This window comes from Pleurodeles waltl, chromosome 8 (genome assembly GCF_031143425.1).
Source record: "Pleurodeles waltl isolate 20211129_DDA chromosome 8, aPleWal1.hap1.20221129, whole genome shotgun sequence".
Lineage (NCBI taxonomy): Eukaryota > Metazoa > Chordata > Amphibia > Caudata > Salamandridae > Pleurodeles > Pleurodeles waltl.
The window spans coordinates 1,007,788,215-1,007,806,422 of NC_090447.1; the positions used below are offsets into that span (position 1 = coordinate 1,007,788,215).

Genomic DNA, 18,208 nt, shown 5'->3' on the forward strand with positions numbered 1-18,208 from the left:
CGGTCTAAGTTGATAGTGTGGATGTATATATTAGTAACAAATGTGTTTTGGAACTATGTTAATAAATTTAATGAATGATTAGAGGTGCATACACATGGTTGAAATGACTATGGAGTTTACAATTGTAATTTCAACAGAGTTCTTTGTTTATGTTTACTAGGGGTTTGATTATACAATAGTTCGATGACTGCACTATGGTACGCTTATCATTGTGTTTATCATAACAGCAATCATTCCACAGGTAAGGGATGGTTACCCGTGGGAATCCTGGACATATGAATTATGTCTTTGGGGTGATATAGGAGCTATGAGTGTGATAACTTTGTAAAAAGTAAACACTTTTGTGAATAGACCTCTTGCAAGTATGCATAACTTGAACTGCACAAAGATGGCGCCTGCCCTAATCCAGAGATCAGGGGTTAGGTAAGTCTTTTGTTTTTGTCTACTACTGTAGTAGAGAATGGGATAGCAGTCCTCTGTTTGTGTTTACTTCCTGTATTTAAGGAAGTAGTGGAAAAGGCACTATCCTTTGAATAGATATTATGGCAGAGTACTCGCAGCACATGGAGCTTTACTTCCCTCTGGGAGTGCTGATACTAGGGTAAGCATTTATGCCCTCATTACAACATTGGCGGTAACTACCGCCATGGCGACGGCCGGCAACATACAGCCGCTGTGGCTACCAGCCGTCTACGTGTATCATGACCGCCGACGGTATACCGCCAGAATGCTGGCTGAACACCGCCGACTGTCATGGCAGCGGACGGCAGCACTGCTGACAGCAGCACCGCCACATCAGCACAACACAGTTGACCGTATCATGTTCAATGATACAGCCTGGCGGTGTTTTTGCTGGCAGACCGTCTCCAGCCGGAGGACCCCCCCTGCAAGGGGGGGGGGGGTCTGGGGTGATTAGTTACTAGGATTTGTCTAATATTGAATTAGTCTTTTATCAGCTGGTACTATGTGATAGCGCATTATGTTACTCACCAGTCACAGCGGTGGTCACAATGGGTTTTTATATACATCAACTAATTTCAGATTAAAATGGTGCACATGGATGCATGCATTTATATGTTCCAGATAATGGAACTTTTGCAGGAACGAATCGTGTTTGGTTTTCACGCTCGCAATAGTTGGTGATGAAGTGATAAATCTGTTTGATCATATTCCTGAGGAGGTTGTTTTAATGATATTTTCAGCCCTGACGAAGTTGGCTGATCGGAGGCTGATTTGAAACCGATAAAAATCGACTGAACTGCACTGAAGGACTGGAGTTTCAATTTGTGATAGGCCGAATTGAATAGAGCCTATTGGAGTTTGGATATGGAGCTTAAGTGTCATCGGATGAATGAACATTACTTTATAAATGGACTATCCACAACATCAGTGAATAATGTCTTGGAATTGTGTGACTTAAATGTAGACTTCACATTAGTCTCTAGGCCTAACATGGTGAGATTTCACCCATAATGTATTGTAATGTTAAGCATTACAGACTTACACAGTGAATGCCCATTCACATTATACAGCCTCAATCAGGTCAGCACCATCCCCTGAAAGTCTCTTCTGCGTGCAGATTCCAAGCTGAGCTGGACGTTAGTCTGACTTTCTAAGCGTGCACAAGTGTGTGCTTGTGTCCACATGTAGCAACTCCAGAGTCTCCAACCCAAGCTGCGCAGCAGCAGGCATGGTTTTAACAAGCAGATTGCGGAGGCTAGCAATCTCAATTCATTTTAACAGCGTTTACATTGATTGAGGCTCAGTCAGATTTATTAACCATAAATGGTCAACAACAGGGGAGTCCAAATTAGAAAAATCCAGGGGATCTATTTTTCTACAATAAAGTTTAAGTCGGCCCCTGTAAAGTGCTCCCCTGATTACAGGACGCAGTGGAAGGCCTTTGACAATGTGAGAGGAAACTAAAAGCCAAGCAAATACAATGTATACTAATATCCTTGACCAAAATAAAAGTACTTCCTCGATCAAGACTTTTCTTCTTCAAGACACACAAGGAAGCATGGGAATGAGAAACAGAGAGAAGAGACCTAAATAAGGTGAATAGGGAAAAGTGGGAAAGAGGCGGGCTTTAAGGAGGCAGGAACCAGACCCAAAGAGAACTGCAAAAGTGAAGACTGAGTAGAAGAGCAAGAAAGAAATGAATAACAGACCAAAGGTGATGGAAACATTGGAAGAACGCAGGTTGGTGGGAATTGGGGGGTGTTTGGTGAGAAAATCCCTCTCTTTAAAAATCACGGAAACACAGGTATGCATGAATGGCTAGTACACAGTGGCTACGGGCACATGGGAGAGACAATCATACATAATTATTAGTGTCTACACCTCCCTCCGACTGCACTCCAAGAGAGAATATTGGGGTAAGAAGGTCACACACTGCTAGAAACACCCGAGACTCACAAGCAACTGTAATAAAATGATGGACACCACAAAAGATAGAACAGAGTGTCCAAACAAGGAGAGGGAGGAGACAAAATTAGCTACATTTGTGATGTATTTTGTCGGACAGACATGTGGAGATAACTGCATCTGGAAGAAACCCAATTTCCTTGGCAGCTCACTGCTACCAGGATTATTCATCCCAGGGATGGAACTCCCAAGGATTTTAAGAACTGAGTACAAGGTGAGGAGAATTTCTGACCACGTTGCACTGACTTTTACAATACAAACAGTCTAAAAGAAGAAAGGACTGGTTCCAGGAGGTGCAGAGCAAGGACTGCACTGAGAGGAGGGACGAGCAGGGAAAATGCCCAGGCCTCTCCATAGTTTACTAAAACCTATATGGTACTAGAGGGGAAACAGCTAATCAGAAGTCGAGGTTTTCTAATGAATAGTACTACTGAGACTCACAGAAGACCTTAATGATTAGTAGGAAAGAGACCACTAACATTGGAAAAGGTGGAGAAAGTGATAAGCTAAACAAGGACGGACAAGATTCCAAGACAGAAGGGTCTGGCGGGGAACTAATGAAGAGGAGTTCCTTCACACCAGGGACTCACTTGCTTAATATGTCTTTAGAAGCCAAGAAGAACAAGCATTTGCAATGCACTAGGGTCTCGCATTTGTCGGAGTTACAACTGTTCACAGTTGTAAACTCCCAACCGGATTTTCCCTGCGCTAAAAGGAAAAAAACAGCGCGATCGCGCTGTACAGTTTACCGGCAAAAGTGCATTAACGAAGCGCTCGACTTCTGCCCAGCGAGATCGCGCTCCAAAAATAGAGAAAAAGTAGTCCACAACCCCAGCGAGCCTCGAATGTTTTCCGTACTTGGTCACTGCGCTCGAGGAGGGCTAACCACGGAAAAGGCATGACGTATGTGTGCCTTCCACTAATAAAAAGAAGCAGATTCTAACAGGCAAGCCAGCTTGCCAATGAAAGACACTGACGTGACGTCGATGGGGCTCCGAGCCCTTTTCTAATACCTTAAGCTTCTCGCTAGCGCATGCGACGCAGGCTCGACCCCAAAAAGGCAATCTAGCCGATGAGATCTGAAGAGCCACAAGAGTGCGGGTCTAAAAAGAAGGTAAATTGAAGATGAATGCTCTTCCTAACCTTCAATATCTATTTTAATATGGAAGTGAAAATAATAACCAAAAGCCTGGCAAACACACTCATTACCTCACTCATCCTAGAGTAACTGTCACGCTTGACAATGGCTAAAGACTAACTAAAGGTTACCATTAAAAATACCTAAAAAATAATTGGCTACTTAATGCTCATTTACCAGAGAAAGCAGCTGCATACACAACCACAGAGCTACTTCCTATATTTTAGGTCATATGTTTAAGAAAGAAAGTCCCATAAAATGTAGTAAACATTCAGATATTTGTAGAGTCATGAAATTACAAATTCAAGTATTTCTTCTCACAAAAAAAAAAAAACCCTGCAAGCTGCATAAAGAAAAGTACATGAATGACATTATCAGTATTTATAAGGCTAGAAGAGCTATAACCATAAAAATAGGTATGTATGGTAGGAATTTAAAAGAGCTCTTGAACTGTAAAATACTCCATAACTAAATGTCACAACGTTAAAGTCAGTCAAACGCTTTTACACATACTCGTAAATCCTTTAAATGATGGCTCAAGTTATGCATACTTGCAAGAGGTCTATTCATAAAAGTGTTTACTTTTTACAAAGTTGTCACCAAGAATTAAAGGAATGTTGGCGGCAGAGAAACTTTTTTTGTCTGCCTGCACACAGAAATGTATTTCTGACGTCTTTAATCCCACACCTCCTTGCCCTCACGTCACTCGCCAACACACAAGCGTCAACCACGTGATGTTTTGCTAGCCTTTTCCTAACAAATGCAACCTGCTAGTTGCAGCATTATTTTTATGTCACTGTTACTCAATGTAACTAATGCTGTGTTTTCAGAGAAAACAAAAATAGTGACAAAAAAGCAAAACATTCTTGTGAGGTCTGAGAAATGATACAGAAATAGCACGCAGGTGACGTATCCCCAGACACCTGTGTCGCATTTGTTGGATACACAGCATTTGACTGAAGAGCTAGCGAACTCAAAATTATCGGTGCCATTACGGAGGGCTCAAAGGCAAATGTTGCAATTTGTACAATAAAGCTGTAACAATTGTTGCGAGGGACACAGCACATATATCGACCTGGCACCTCTAATGTGTCACAAAATATGCCCCGCACTCACTTGCCAGCTAGGCCACGTACATATTTTTAGGTTAGCAAACAATAAACCGTTTGCTGGAGGTGCACCGGCACAGCACAAATGTACATTTTAAAATAACAAAAGCGGTACTTTAATGTAGCGCTCTAATTGCCCTAACATAGACTCTATAAACATATGGTCTAATAATGTACACCTCCTATTTCCCCCCCCCAAACATTTCAAATGTTGTTGTTCCCCTGTCCCTAACACCATACACTCCCATAGTCAAATTTCAGATCGTATTATTTCGTTAAACCAATTTCTGACCTTTGTGTTCCAGAAAAATTAAGAAATGGAATACAAACGTAATGTTTTTCCGGAAGACAAATTCTAGAATTCATAGCTTCTTTGCTGACCAGGTGTTATACGCTAGGAAGTGCTATTGATCTTAAATTCGGTGCCTTTCTGTATTCAATTACGGTCGTTCAAAAAAGATTTAAAACAATGAAAAATCATTAAGAATACATACTATAAAGAAAAGTTACAAACGCAGGGCTGCATGCTTTCTCCACATATCATGACGTCAAGGCCAAGGAAACGTAGGGCAGATGAGCCTACTGCTCGACAGCGGAAAGAGTCTAACAAGCATTGGCAAAGCAGACAGACCTCGCCTATGTAAGAGCTATTGGTTTTGACAGTGTGTTTTAGCCAGTATCTACACTAGTGTGGCTGTTGTTCAGAGTGGCCTAAAATTAGTGGCGTGGTGTGAGGTAGATTGGGGTGGGGAAGATTGGAGTGGGGTAGATTAGGGTAGAGTGGAATGGGGTAGAGTGGGGTAGATCGGCATAGAGTGTAGCAGGGGTTGAAGTGGGGTAAAGTGAAGTGGGGTAGATTGGCATGGGGTGGAGTGCAATAGATTGGAGTGGAGAAGATTGGGGTAGATTAGATTGGGGTAGATTAGATTGGGGTAGATTAGAGTGGGGTAGATTAGAGGAGAGCAGATCAGGGTAGAGCGGAATGGGATACATTGGGGTAGAGTGAAATGGGGTAGATTAAGGATGAGTGGGGTGGATTGGAGTGGAGTCAGGTGGAGTGGAGTAGACTGCAGTGGGGTAGATAGAGGTGATGGGGACCAAACTGGGATGGAGATTGGGTAATAGTATAGTGCAGTGGATTTGGGTATATTGGAGTGGGGAAAATTGGAATGGAGTGGGCAGATATGAGTAGAGAGGAGTAGGCAGTAGTGGGATAAATTGGGTGGATTATGGTAGGGTGGACTAGAGAGAAGTGGAGTAGTTAAGAGTGAAATAAATAGGTGTGGGGTAGGTTGGAGTGGGGTAGATTGGAGTTGAGTTGGATAGGGTGGTTTGGTTTAGATTGGGATGGGGTGAAGTAGACTGAAGTAGGGGTAGACTGGGGTAGGGTGGGGTAAACTGGAGTGGAGTAGACTGGAATGGAGTAGGTTGGGGTAGATTGGAGTGGGGTAGATTTAATGGGTAGACTGCTGTAAGGTAGACTGGGTGGAGTGGGTAGGGTAGATTGCATTGGGGTGGAGTGGGGTAGACTGAACTGGAGTGGGGTACATTTGGGCAGCATGTGGTAAATTAGAGTGAAGTGGAGTGGAACAGAGTGTGGTATACTGAGTGGGGTAGATTGGGAGGATTAAAGTAGGGTAGACTGGAATGGAGTGGGGTGGAATGGAGTGGGGAGATTGTAGTGTAATTGGATAAAATGATGTTGGGTACAGTGGATTGGAGTGTGGTAGACTGGGTTAGGGTGGGGTAAACTGGAGTGAGGTAGACTGGTGTAGGGTTAATTGGGGTGGAGTGGTTTAGATTGGAATGGTGTGGGGTAGATAGGTGGCACAAGGTATATTAGAGTGAGGTGGAGTAGGGTAGACTGGGCAGAGTGAAATGGAGTGTGGTAGATTGGGTAGAGTGGGGTAGATAGGAGTGGAGCAGAGTGGGGTAAGGTGTGGGTTGGAGTAGACTGGGTAGAGTGGGGTAGACTGGAGTAGGGTAGATTGTGGTGGGGGTAGGGTAGACTGGAGTGGATAGAGGTAGATTGGGGTGGGGTAGACTAGGGTGAGATAGAATTGGGTGGGGTAGATTTGAATAGTATAAACTGGGGTGGGGTCAACTGGAGTGGGGCAGACTGGATGGGGTTGATTGGAGTAGGATAGTGTGGGGTGGAGTGGGGTAGGGTAAATTGGAGTTAGATGGATTAGGGTGGATTGGGGTTGCGTAGTTTAGATTGGACTGGAGTGGGGTAGATTTGGTTGGCATGTGGTAAATTAGAGTGAAGTGGAGAGGGGTACATTCGGGAGAGTGGAATGGAGCTTGGTAGATTGGTATAGAGTGGGGTGGGGGTAGTTTGGGTGGAGTTGAGAGGGGTAGAGTGGGTGGATTTAAGCAGGCTAAACTGGAATGAGTGGGGGTAGACTTGAGGGGGTTAGAATGAAGTGGAGTGGGTTGGATTGGATTGAAGTGGTGTAGAGGGGGTGGGGTAGTCTGCAGTGGGGCGAAAGGGGTAGAGTGAGGTAGACTAGAGTGGAGTAGATTGGAGTGGAGTAGATGGGGTAGATTGGGAGGAGTAGATTGAAGTAGGGTAGACTGGAGTGGGGTAGACGGGGATGGAGTGGATTAGACTGGAGTGGGTTGGATTGGGGGTACACTGGAGTGCAGTGGATTGGGGTTGATTGGAGTGGACTGGGGTAGACTGGGGCTGACTGGGGCAGACTGGAGTAGATTTGAGTGGAGTGCAGTTGATTGGGGTAGAGCGGGGTAGATTGGAGTAGAGCGGAATGGGGTAGAGAGGATTGTAAAGTGCATTGGGTTAGAGTGGAGTATGGTAGATTGGGTTAGAGTGGGGTAGATTGGGATGGGGTGGGTAAACTAGAGGGGAGTAGATTGGAGTGGGGTGACGTAGCCTGGAGTACACTGAAGTGGCGTGGGGAAGATCAGAGTGAAGAGGGGTAAGAAGTGTGGAGTGAAGGAGTATAGAGCAGAGTGGCATGTTGTGTTGTGGAGTGGGTGATGTAGACTGGAGAGGCGTGGTGTAGAAAGGAGTAGAGTTTAGCAGAACGGAGTGGCGTGGCACAGAGGGGAAGGGCATGGATTGGAGAGGCATGTGTGCAGTATGCATCATGTGGCAGCACACTGCTGTTACAGACAACACGTTTTCAATTGAAATGACCATTAGATTCGCACAGAAATATGGTTTTTACTGCACACAACGATAAAGTGTGCAAACATCATCTCCTAGTGCATTTATGTGTTTTGATTTTATTCAAATATTTGTTTGTACCACACTTCAGAATTACAAAAAAAATCTGTTCCTTTTATTTGTACTTATTCTGAATTATCAGCACAGTTCATTTTATTTGTTGCTGTGTTGTACGAAAAAAAAATCCTCACCCTCTTCTCTTACATGGATCCCCAGCAGGATTGTCACAAATTGTCTCACTTTGAAGTCAGAGAAAGAAAACTAAACACCAAGTTCCTTTTAAATAAAGAGCTAGACACTTGACCCTGTATTTGAGAGCACAGTAAATGTGACAAGATAATAAGTTTTAAAGGCCTGTTTACTGAAAGTAAGTTTGAGTACGTTTGTGAAAGAATACAGTAAACAAGGTTCGGGCAATGGGCGGGGTGAACTGAAGCTGAACAGTCTAAAGCAAATAAAGCCAGCATACGAAAGGCCAGAAAATGCGCCTAGTAACAAATCACAAAGCCAATGGTAATCAACAGGCAGAATGCATTCCTAGGTTAGCTTTCTGAATGTCGCCAATATGTCTTTGGCAAACCAGACATCTGTGCTGTCTGGAAGGCTTCAACCTAAAAGGGTATATCACGTGCTTTTTAGGGGCATCGTTCTTTACAAACATTTGAATTAATAAATAGCTGCAGTTTTTCGCTCTGGGGTCGGCTGCACCCACAGAAACCTACAAATCGCAGACATTTTTGAAAACTGAAGAACTGGGGGAGCCCAGCGAGGTATGCCGAGCACGAATCATGCCACCATATCTAGTGTCCTGGAAACATAGAATGATAGCTAAACATACAATGTCAGAAGAAAATGAACCTTACTGTCAAATGTTGTATCTTCTACTTTCACATTCTTTGGTTAAAAAATGTGAATGCTCATGGCTTGAGAGAGGGAAAGGGCAAAGCCACCACCATGTAAAGGGCATTTTGGAAGCACCTTTGCTATGAAATCTGGCTTGTGGATTGACTACAATTTAGCCCCAAGGACACCCACAAGCAAAGGAAACCTACCAAAGTCAGACTACTCTTAAACACCAGAGATGGAGCCTAATGCAGAGTTATGTGGATCTCATTACATTTGCTAAGCCAGAATGACCAGCCAACTCCACACTATGCCTAAAAAATCAGATTACTTCCTCACCCATATGTGCTGATACCAGCAAATGTACAGTTATGCCGTCTATTTAGGCTTCTCTTAATAAAAAAACTGAACCATTATGTGCAGGTGGAATGAGTACATTGGAGAATAAAAGGACTAAACAGTGTTCCTTTTAAGTCAATACCCATACAAAATTACCTTGATATGGTTGAGGCTTACGTAACTTTCTCTCCCACACGATGTGCTCACCAACATGTGGTGTACTCATTTATATAGAGAAGTACAAGAAGGAAGGGTGGCATTTTATTTGGTAGGACATTGTTTTTATAGCAAACACACTTGTAGGTACATTATTTCTACTCCTAGTTTGTCATTTGTAGGGCAGTATAGTTGAGGAAACTTTGCACAATCCATATATAAAATATCTTTAGACTCTGCTTGTCTCTTGTGTTCAACAAAGAGTGGGGAAGGTATGTCTGAAAGGTAAACATGGAAGCAAAATCCCTAAATATTCAACTAGTCAAATTCTAGGAATAAAACAGAAGAATGTATCCAAAAGCAGCTCATAAGTTATTGGTCTATTCCTAAGCCTTGCTGAATACTTATTAACGTAAGTCAGGTATACTGTTTTTCCAGGGGCGGTTGGAAGAGTAAGATGAAAGAAGATTTGACACCGGTAGGTCATTCTGGTGCCTACCATTACTCAAATGTGAGGAAATAGAGCTTTTTCAAAATATTTGACATTTGGGAGCTATTAGGGCAAGCAAGAATTGTACAATTAACAGTGCTTAATTTGAGGCTGTGGGCGCCACCGGCACTGACTTTTGGGGACAGGCACTATTCTTCCTCTCTAGACATTTCCTAAGAGCAACAAAGAAAAAAACAAAGAAAGCGGAAAGACGAAGGAAGAGAAGCACGGGAAAAACATCCCAACAGGAGAAAGCGGGAACCCACAATAGTGAGATAAAGGTTCAGGGAGTGTCTAGCAGTGAATTAAAGAGGCCAGGTGGGAGGGAGAAAGGTTACGCAGCCTTAGCATTCAGCGTGCTGGCATTTAATAGCAATTGCAACACGTCCGGTGGGGTTCAGGCAAGCATCCATGGGTGTCGGGCAAATCCAGAGCCAAAACCAACAGATATCCCACTAGCCAGATTTCAATAAAAAGAGTACCTCTAACACTAGCTAACATAACCCCATCATCAGGCTTTTCCTCTCCTTTGGGATATGACCCACCTCACATTTGGGGAACCATTTTATCGGAATGAGTGAGGAAACACAGAACAGAAGAATACTTGCAGTTGCTTACAAATACTTGCAAATGTTATTATGTGGCACTACATACATCTGAGAACATAGTGTCAACTTCCCCCAGCAATATTTAACACTTTCGAAGCCTTACAGGCAAGAAAGCTTGCACATTTCATCCATTATATACTTTTTTTTTATTTTTTTTAAAGATTTGCCAAATTCGCTCCTCGATACAATTATCTGCTTAGTTTTGTGGGAGTAAGGGAGCACTGAACCAAAAACTAGAGAAATACCTTTTACCAGATCTCAATGACAAATCTCACATCCAAAATGCTATACACATGGATAAAGTGTGTACCTCATCATTGCTGTATAGTCTCTCCAACTTATGGGCCATTTTGACAGAGTGAGATGTGGAATAGAGGAGTGGGAGGTGTATTGCTGTGAGTCTGTGCGCGCTAGGACTCTTGCGGTTCTCAGCAGCCTTCAGAGTGCAATTACATAACTTGCTGTGAGGTGATAGGGTGTGATTATTAACAATTATGACGTGATCCAAGAACGTGTGATGGTATGCTGAGGAATAAAGGCGTGTGGTATAGAGCTCCATGTGTGGCGTGAGCCTTTACATGCTCCAAGGCTGGGGAGAACGCTAAATTAGGCACAATCAAGTCAGACATCTATCACAGCACTGAAAATTCCCAATTCAGAACAAAAATAGATTATACCTTGTAGTTCATGGATTTTGCTTCCTTAGACTGCAGGATGGGAGGCAAATCTCATCTCCTCACTTAAGGGAGCTCAAATACAGATGGTGGGTAGAGAATGGTAGGCCTTTCGCCAGGAGGCCCAGCTCACCATTCTGTTTCCACTTTTTTGTCTGACAAACAGTGCTCTCCAGAGGCCAAGTGTCTTTTCAGGTCCCCTCAAGAGGCAAAGAGGAGTAGAATTTAGGCATGGGTAACAAATGTTTTCACAGAGTAATGGTCAAACAAAGAATCCAAAACCCCCAGAAGTTCAGTGTCCATTCTCACTCCATTTTATGTATAATAACAGTGGATAGTGTAACTCTCCTCCTGGAGGAGTGAAAGGCTTTGAGAGCCAGTCCCTAGGCTGGACTTGGATCCTACAATATAACCCTATACATATTTTTAATTTCCAACCCAAGTCCAACTGAGTAAGAATAGCAAGCATGCAGTACCTCTGCAAAATGCAATGTTCTCATCCAGCATAAAGAGGATTTCAAGACTTCCAGCGCTACAGCTCAACAGTTCTCATTGAGGGGGAACAGTCATTTACAAGTGCAAACAGAATAACTGCATGAATGGGCAATTAAAGGCACTCAAACATATTAAGTGAACTTCACAGCACCTCCACCAGACATCTTGCTGATAGCCCTTGATGGAAGACCTTGATGGCCCATGATTCAACTCTTGTGGAAGAAAGGGCTTGTGAAAGGAAATCAGTAAGATCAAATAAAATATGTAGAATTGTATCATCAAAATGTATGGCAGAAGTCAAAGGCCCTGTACACATGGTGTGGTGAACCCTTCTTCATTGGAAGCCAGTCAAGGGCTCATTCCAAAGGTTATCTGTCAAATGATGAGCTTGTAAGTTTTTATCCTACAGAGGACCATTCACTGACACAGGCAGGAGGACAAAATAACTGAAGATATGTATGAAACTGAGAGGTTTTCTACTGAGCAATGTCTTATTACAGAGACTAAAGTGTGTATGTTCCAGTGGTTTGTGATCACTGAAGAACTGAGGAGTTGTCGTCTAATGGGTAAATTGCAAACTTAAGGAACAGAAGTTCTTCGTCTGAATCACTGAAACCTGGTTTCACTGACTGATCATACTGTGTGAACCTGGACAAAAGGCCACTTCATTGTGTTTCCTTTCTCTTATTTGCAAATGAGCTGTGGACACCTGGTGGAAATTCATTTTGCTGTGTGCCATGCATAAGAAAAGGACTTCATTCATTTGTACAGCCTCGATTTTAGGAGGAAGGAGGTCGATCAAAAGGGCATCTCAACTATTTATGGATCATTCAAACAAAATGACCTATTGTGCAGCCAAGATGAAAGTGAGAAATTCCCTTTGTGTTTACAAAGAATAAAAAAAAGGCCTAAATGTTATTGACACTTCCAGTAGAAGTATATTACCAAATGAAAAACAAACTTATGAGACAGCAACAGAGGGTCACTGACCATAAATTAAAAAATGCTTTAGAAGTATTTTCAACCCAAATGTGTTTTTGAGAAACAACTACTATAAGTGCTAACCTTATTGTATGCATAGTAAAGCTCCCACCATGGGAAATATTGTTGCTAGGACAGGAATGTCCTGTGCATTATTTACAGATATGTTCCCCTGTCCTAAATGCCCAAATGCATATGTATCTAGTATCCTGACTTACTTTTCGTCCTGGTGTCATACTAGCAGTGGCATATTGGCTATGCCTGACCCTGAATATATTCAGGGTCTTTATTTTGCTTTCTAAACCTGTTAGGGTTGTAACTCAGGATCAACTATTAAGCAGTAACCCCTTCGCATAACATTAGTCCCTCCACTCTGACTTACAACATTTACAAATCAAATAAGAGGCGCAACACGTGGCAACTCTTTGTGTGCCAATGTAGCCTCTATTGCTGACTGTGTCCTGCCTTAAATGAATTCCCCTCCCTTCCACCACGTTACTGCTGATCTCATCCCACCGCCCCCCTACTCTCAAGTTCCCCTCGTGCTTCTCCACCCCGTCTGTTTACTCAGAGTTACAGACTCTTATTGCTACACATAGTGGTTCACAGAGATTCAGACCCTTCTACCTTGTGACATGCCATATTGTGCTCTGGAAGAAAGTGGGCAACCACCTGTCTTCTCTTTCATCTAACTGCATCACAGAGTTAAATGTGTAAAGTGTATGGTATACTTGATTTCCAAGTTATGTAACCTTTACCAGAAAATGCAATAAAAACTATTTTACAAAGAAAAATATTAAAAAGTAACCTGCTGTCACATTCATACTCAATTGCTCTTGCTCACACAAGTCTGCTTCCTCTTTTTACCTCTCCTCAGTTTCTTCCTATACATCTGCAACCCAACACTCAAATTGTTCAACAGAATTCTTTGCCATTTCAAAAAGAAACTTAAATTCCACACATTATGGATGAAAGGCTCCAATGAAGTACGTTGACAATAACTATCCTCATATTTTAATAAAATACTATTTTAGTGTTTGTACGCTACCTTGTGTTGTTTCACTTGCCTGTCCAGTATATGTACTAGCAATGCCTCATGCCGCTTTTTAATTAATGTGTATATTTTTGTATTGAAATACTCACTGAACACAGTGCCGAACGTAGATGTCTCCTGATCACCAGTTTCAGAAATGTATTTCCAAACCGAGATTTTAACACATTTCTCCATCTGCTAAACATGACAAATGATGCTATAACAGTGATCAGAATTTGATAAACAGGAATCAGTCTTTGCATTTAAATGAAACCAATGTAAGCCATATGCTCTTGATATTCTTTTAATCAGAATTTCAATGGGAAGAAGACAGCGAATTACATTTGTACTGTACCTGTTCTCTCTTTCATACATCTCCTTTGATGCTCCCCGGAGCTGATCGATTTCTTGATTTGTTTTCAGTCGGATTTGCTCTAACTCATCACGAAGCTTATTTTCATACTCAGTCTTGTATTGATCTCTGCAAAAAATTTAAATTTATAAATTGTGCACCTAAACGACTTAATATAGAAAATGATGTCAAAAGAAATGGCAGAAAAAGCAATGGTTGCTTCTGAGGCACCAAATGTATATTTTTCTGCCACAGATAGAAATAATAAATTCTTGCATAGGTTTGTAAAATGGGTAAGAAAGTGCTAATTGTCATACAGCCCCTCCCACCCCCACATCACCCTCTTTACTTAGGAGTGTGGTGCTTTTCCTATTTTAATTTAATTTAATAGCCCTGTCACCCAAGCAACAAACCACAGAAGAAGAACTCTCACTCTTGCAGGTTGGGTTAAGATGCCCTTCCACTGTGGTGGGAATTATTTCTGAGGAGATGGGTGTCATTACAAAAAAATAAAAAAATAAAATTCTGTGAATTAGCCTGCCTACAGATCTACATTTAACTTGAGCTTTTGGTTAGAATTTCTTATAACACTGAAATTAACTTAAAAAAAGAACAGTTAAAGTACAGTTATGTGTATAGGCACTGCCTGTGGGGTCCGCAAAACAACTGTAACAGGAACTGGGAGAGTGCACTGGAGGTGTTGCAGCACCAGACCCCGATAACCAGAGAGGTTGAGCAAGATCAGCTCAGACTGTTAAGAAAGCCAGTAGCTGCTGGGACACGCTATATAAGGTCACACTTCGATAGTATAGACAGTGCCCCGATAAAGGAGGGAGACAAGCTTGGTAAATTACTGGCATGGGTCCTGAAGCGGGAAGCTGAATCTCCTCCCATCCTACGCACTGAAAACACTGAAGGTGTGCAGGTTACTAATTGCAGAGATATTACTTTGGTCCATAGAAGAGCATTTGCAGGATGTGTCCAGTGCTGGTGCGCCAGTCCTGGCTTCTGGCTTAGGAGAGTTTCTGCGGCGGATGCGACTTCCGCGGCTGGAGCCAGAGAGTATGGAAAGTCTAGAGGCAGAGATAACAGTTGAGGAAGTGGGTGCGGCGGTGGAGGCATTGTTGGAATCTAAATCGCCTGGTAGGGATGGTTTCCCGATCGAGTTGTACCAAACATTTTTTCTTCATTTGAGAGAGAGGTTGTTGGCGGTGTTTGAGGAAGCCCAGGAAGGTGGGTATTCTCCCAGAGACCATCCTTCAAGGCGTTGTCTGTTTAATGCTTAAGCCTGGTGGGGATTCTGATAACCCTTCCTCCTATCGCCCGCTCACTACACTCAATAGTGATGTCAAGATTCTGTGTAAGATTTTGGCTAATCCACTGTGTCGAGTGATTTGGGGATTGGTACATGATGATCAATGTGGTTTTATTCCTGGTCGAAGTACGACTTACAACTTACGTCATTTGGCACATGTTATGCATGAAACCCTGGGGGCGGTGGACAAATTGGTTTTTGTATCGCTGGATCTAAAGAAGGCTTTTGATACGGTGGAGAGGGACTACCTACTGGCAGTGCTGCAGGGAATGGGATTTGGCCCCCATTTTTGTGCTTGGGTTAGTTTGTTATACACTGCTCCCACTGCAAGAGTTCGGTAAGCTGAGAGCTTTTGGAATCCTGGGTGACTAGGCAGGGATGCCTACTGTCGCCACTCCTTTTTGCTTTAGCTGTGGAACCACTGGCGGTCTGGCTTCGTGAAGAATTGATGTCCTGGGGCATTCAGGTGGGACAGGTTACTCATATCATCTCCTCATGCGCTGATATACTTTTGAGAGCAACACATTTTCGTCCCTTTGTTGTTACAGTTGTTGGAAGAATTTGGGGCTATATCTGGTCTTCGGGTGAATAGGAAAAAGTTGCTCCTATTTCCTTTATTGTCTTTATGTGGTGCCCAGTTGGAGGATTTGCCGGTGGTGGGGCTCAGGTGGGAGCGCAAACATTTTAGATATCTGGGCATATGGGTCACTCATACGACGATGGCACATGTGATGCACAATGTTGAGTGGGTGGTGACTGGTCTGGAGCGCTCTGTCTCGTTCTGGAATAAGCTGCCTCTCTCAGTGATGGGAAGGGCGCAGCTGTGGCCAAGATGGTGTTCTTGCCGCGGTGTCTTTAACTTGTGCAGAATTTTCTGTTTTAATTGGCAGCTCGGCTTTTCAATCGTCTAGACAATTTGTTGATTTTATTGGTCTGGGCTGGCCGTCGCAGCAGGGTGGCGTTATTCGCATTACAAAGGGGCATGGAAGATGGAGGCTTGGCACTCCCTAATGTTAGACTCTATTATTATGCAGAACATTTACAACATGCTCCAAAGTGGATTACTCAGTCGGGTAATTGGGAGAAGCGACTGTTCGCGAGCATGTTGGGAGGAGAGGCGTTGGTGCATGTATTGATGACGGGTGGTCATTCGGAGACTGATGTCCCCTATCTGGTCAAAACTACTGCAGGGATCTGGGAGCAAGCTGTTAAGAAAGTACTTAGACGTGCCCCATTTGATAGGGAACTAAAGATTTGGAATCTAGCCACCTTTAGGAATAAGGGCACTTTAAGGTCAATGGATGCTTGGAGAGTGGGAGGCTGCCTGGTGGTGGGTGATTTATACCTCAATGGGGAGTTTATCTCCTTTCAAGAAGCACAAAATACGTTTGGATTAAGTGCTGGTCAGTTTCTGCAGTATGCCAAGATAGAGAGTGTGGCTCGAAATCTGGTCTGGGTTCCCGATGGCCCCCCGACATCAAAGTTGTTGAGTGGGTTGATAAATTGGGGTGAGGTTTCCCACTTGGCTATCTTGTTCTATAAAGCGCTGAGTACGGAACGTGCAGGAGTGGAGTGTGCAACGGTTTGAGGCTCAGATCAACGCCTTTGACTTGTCTATTAGGTGTACTATGGAGACCACGGGGTTGGCGAGTCCCATATAGATTTGCACAGCTCGCTATGTTGCTGGTTAAGCGTAGGGTAGCTATAGGCTGAATGAGTACACGCAGTCCATCCTTTTCTAGCTGGATCCATGATATACTGGAATGGGGTGTTTCTGAAGAGCAACACATGAGGATGACACATAGGGAGGACGGGGCACGTGTGGACATAACGGCTTGGAGTACACTATTAGAACGCTTCACAGGGGTAGAGGAGTCCAGCTCTGATTGGAGAACTGATGATGATTGTTGACAATGGAATGTAATGCTGTCCATAAAAGGTGACAGCCAACTGTGGTGATATTGTAACGCTGGTAACCATTGTATCTGAACGAATTGGTTACATGCTAGGTCCTTGGGTAGGGGAGGTGGTGTTATCTATGATTGCAATGATTGGATATGCTCCATGTTTCTGTCTGTATGTCATCTCCCTCCGTTCAGGGCATCAACAGATATTGTGGTATCTCGCAATGATATGCACTGCTCTGTTTTTGTCTTTGTTGTTTTATATTAGAAACTCAATAAAATAGAGTTATAAAAAGAAAAGTACAGTTATGCAAGAGCAAAACACAAACAATCACATAATGAAATTCAGTCATGGATGCCTCAGTAATGCATTACCAAGATCTGGTTTGCGTGGCTGTTTTGTGAGTTATGGATAGTGGTTTAACATAAGTTACAAAATTCTGTTTTCTTCTGTTTTAATTGGTAACCAAAATGCACTTTGACCGTGGTCTTTAAGTGAATACACAAGTTTTTTTTTAACGTAGGTTGATGTATGTAATGGCAGGTTATCGGCCACCTCAAGACATACACCATTTTCTCAGACAAGTGTATTTCTTCACTTCTATGCCTTTGGCTTGCTCAGATTCAGTATTAATATTAACAATACATCTGTTTAGTAAAAAACATTTATACAAAGAGACAGATTCAAGTCAGTTACGCATGGTTTACTTTCCCACATCAACCCAATAAAAGATTTTTAGAAGTCTAGGGGAAACGGAGTTACATTTCTAGCACTTCATTCGTAAAAGAGAAACATCACTTGTGTTACAATGTACTTTTTTAAGCTGTTTGGTAAATACTGAGTTACCTACAGTAGATCACCTCCCAACCCCTTAGGTGCTATGGAGGTGACTTCTATGTCCACAGTGCTCACAACCTGGTGCACTGAGGTTACATCCAAGCTCCAGCTCTGGAGCAGCCGCTGTTGTGGCTGCTCCGGTGATTCCACCCCACCTCCCGTATGTCACATCCTCGAGTCGGAGAGGCCCAGGTGACACCACAGCCGGCTTTAGGGCAGTGCGACCCGTGCAGTTGCACTGGGTACTGACCTGGAAGGGGAAGAGCACTGACCTCAGAGGGGCGCTGTGATGAGCAATAACGTACGATTTGAAAGC

General features: G+C 43.1%; 1 protein-coding gene across 2 annotated transcripts in view; it reads right to left on the bottom strand.

The window, feature by feature from the left end:
• PIBF1 (progesterone immunomodulatory binding factor 1) overlaps positions 1-18,208 on the bottom strand; it is an 843,837-nt gene that overhangs the window by 604,819 nt on the left and 220,810 nt on the right. For both annotated transcript variants that reach the window (XM_069205285.1, XM_069205286.1), the window contains exon 9: positions 13,839-13,964. In XM_069205285.1, coding sequence (XP_069061386.1) covers positions 13,839-13,964 — 126 coding nt within the window. The remainder of the gene's footprint in view (positions 1-13,838; positions 13,965-18,208) is intronic.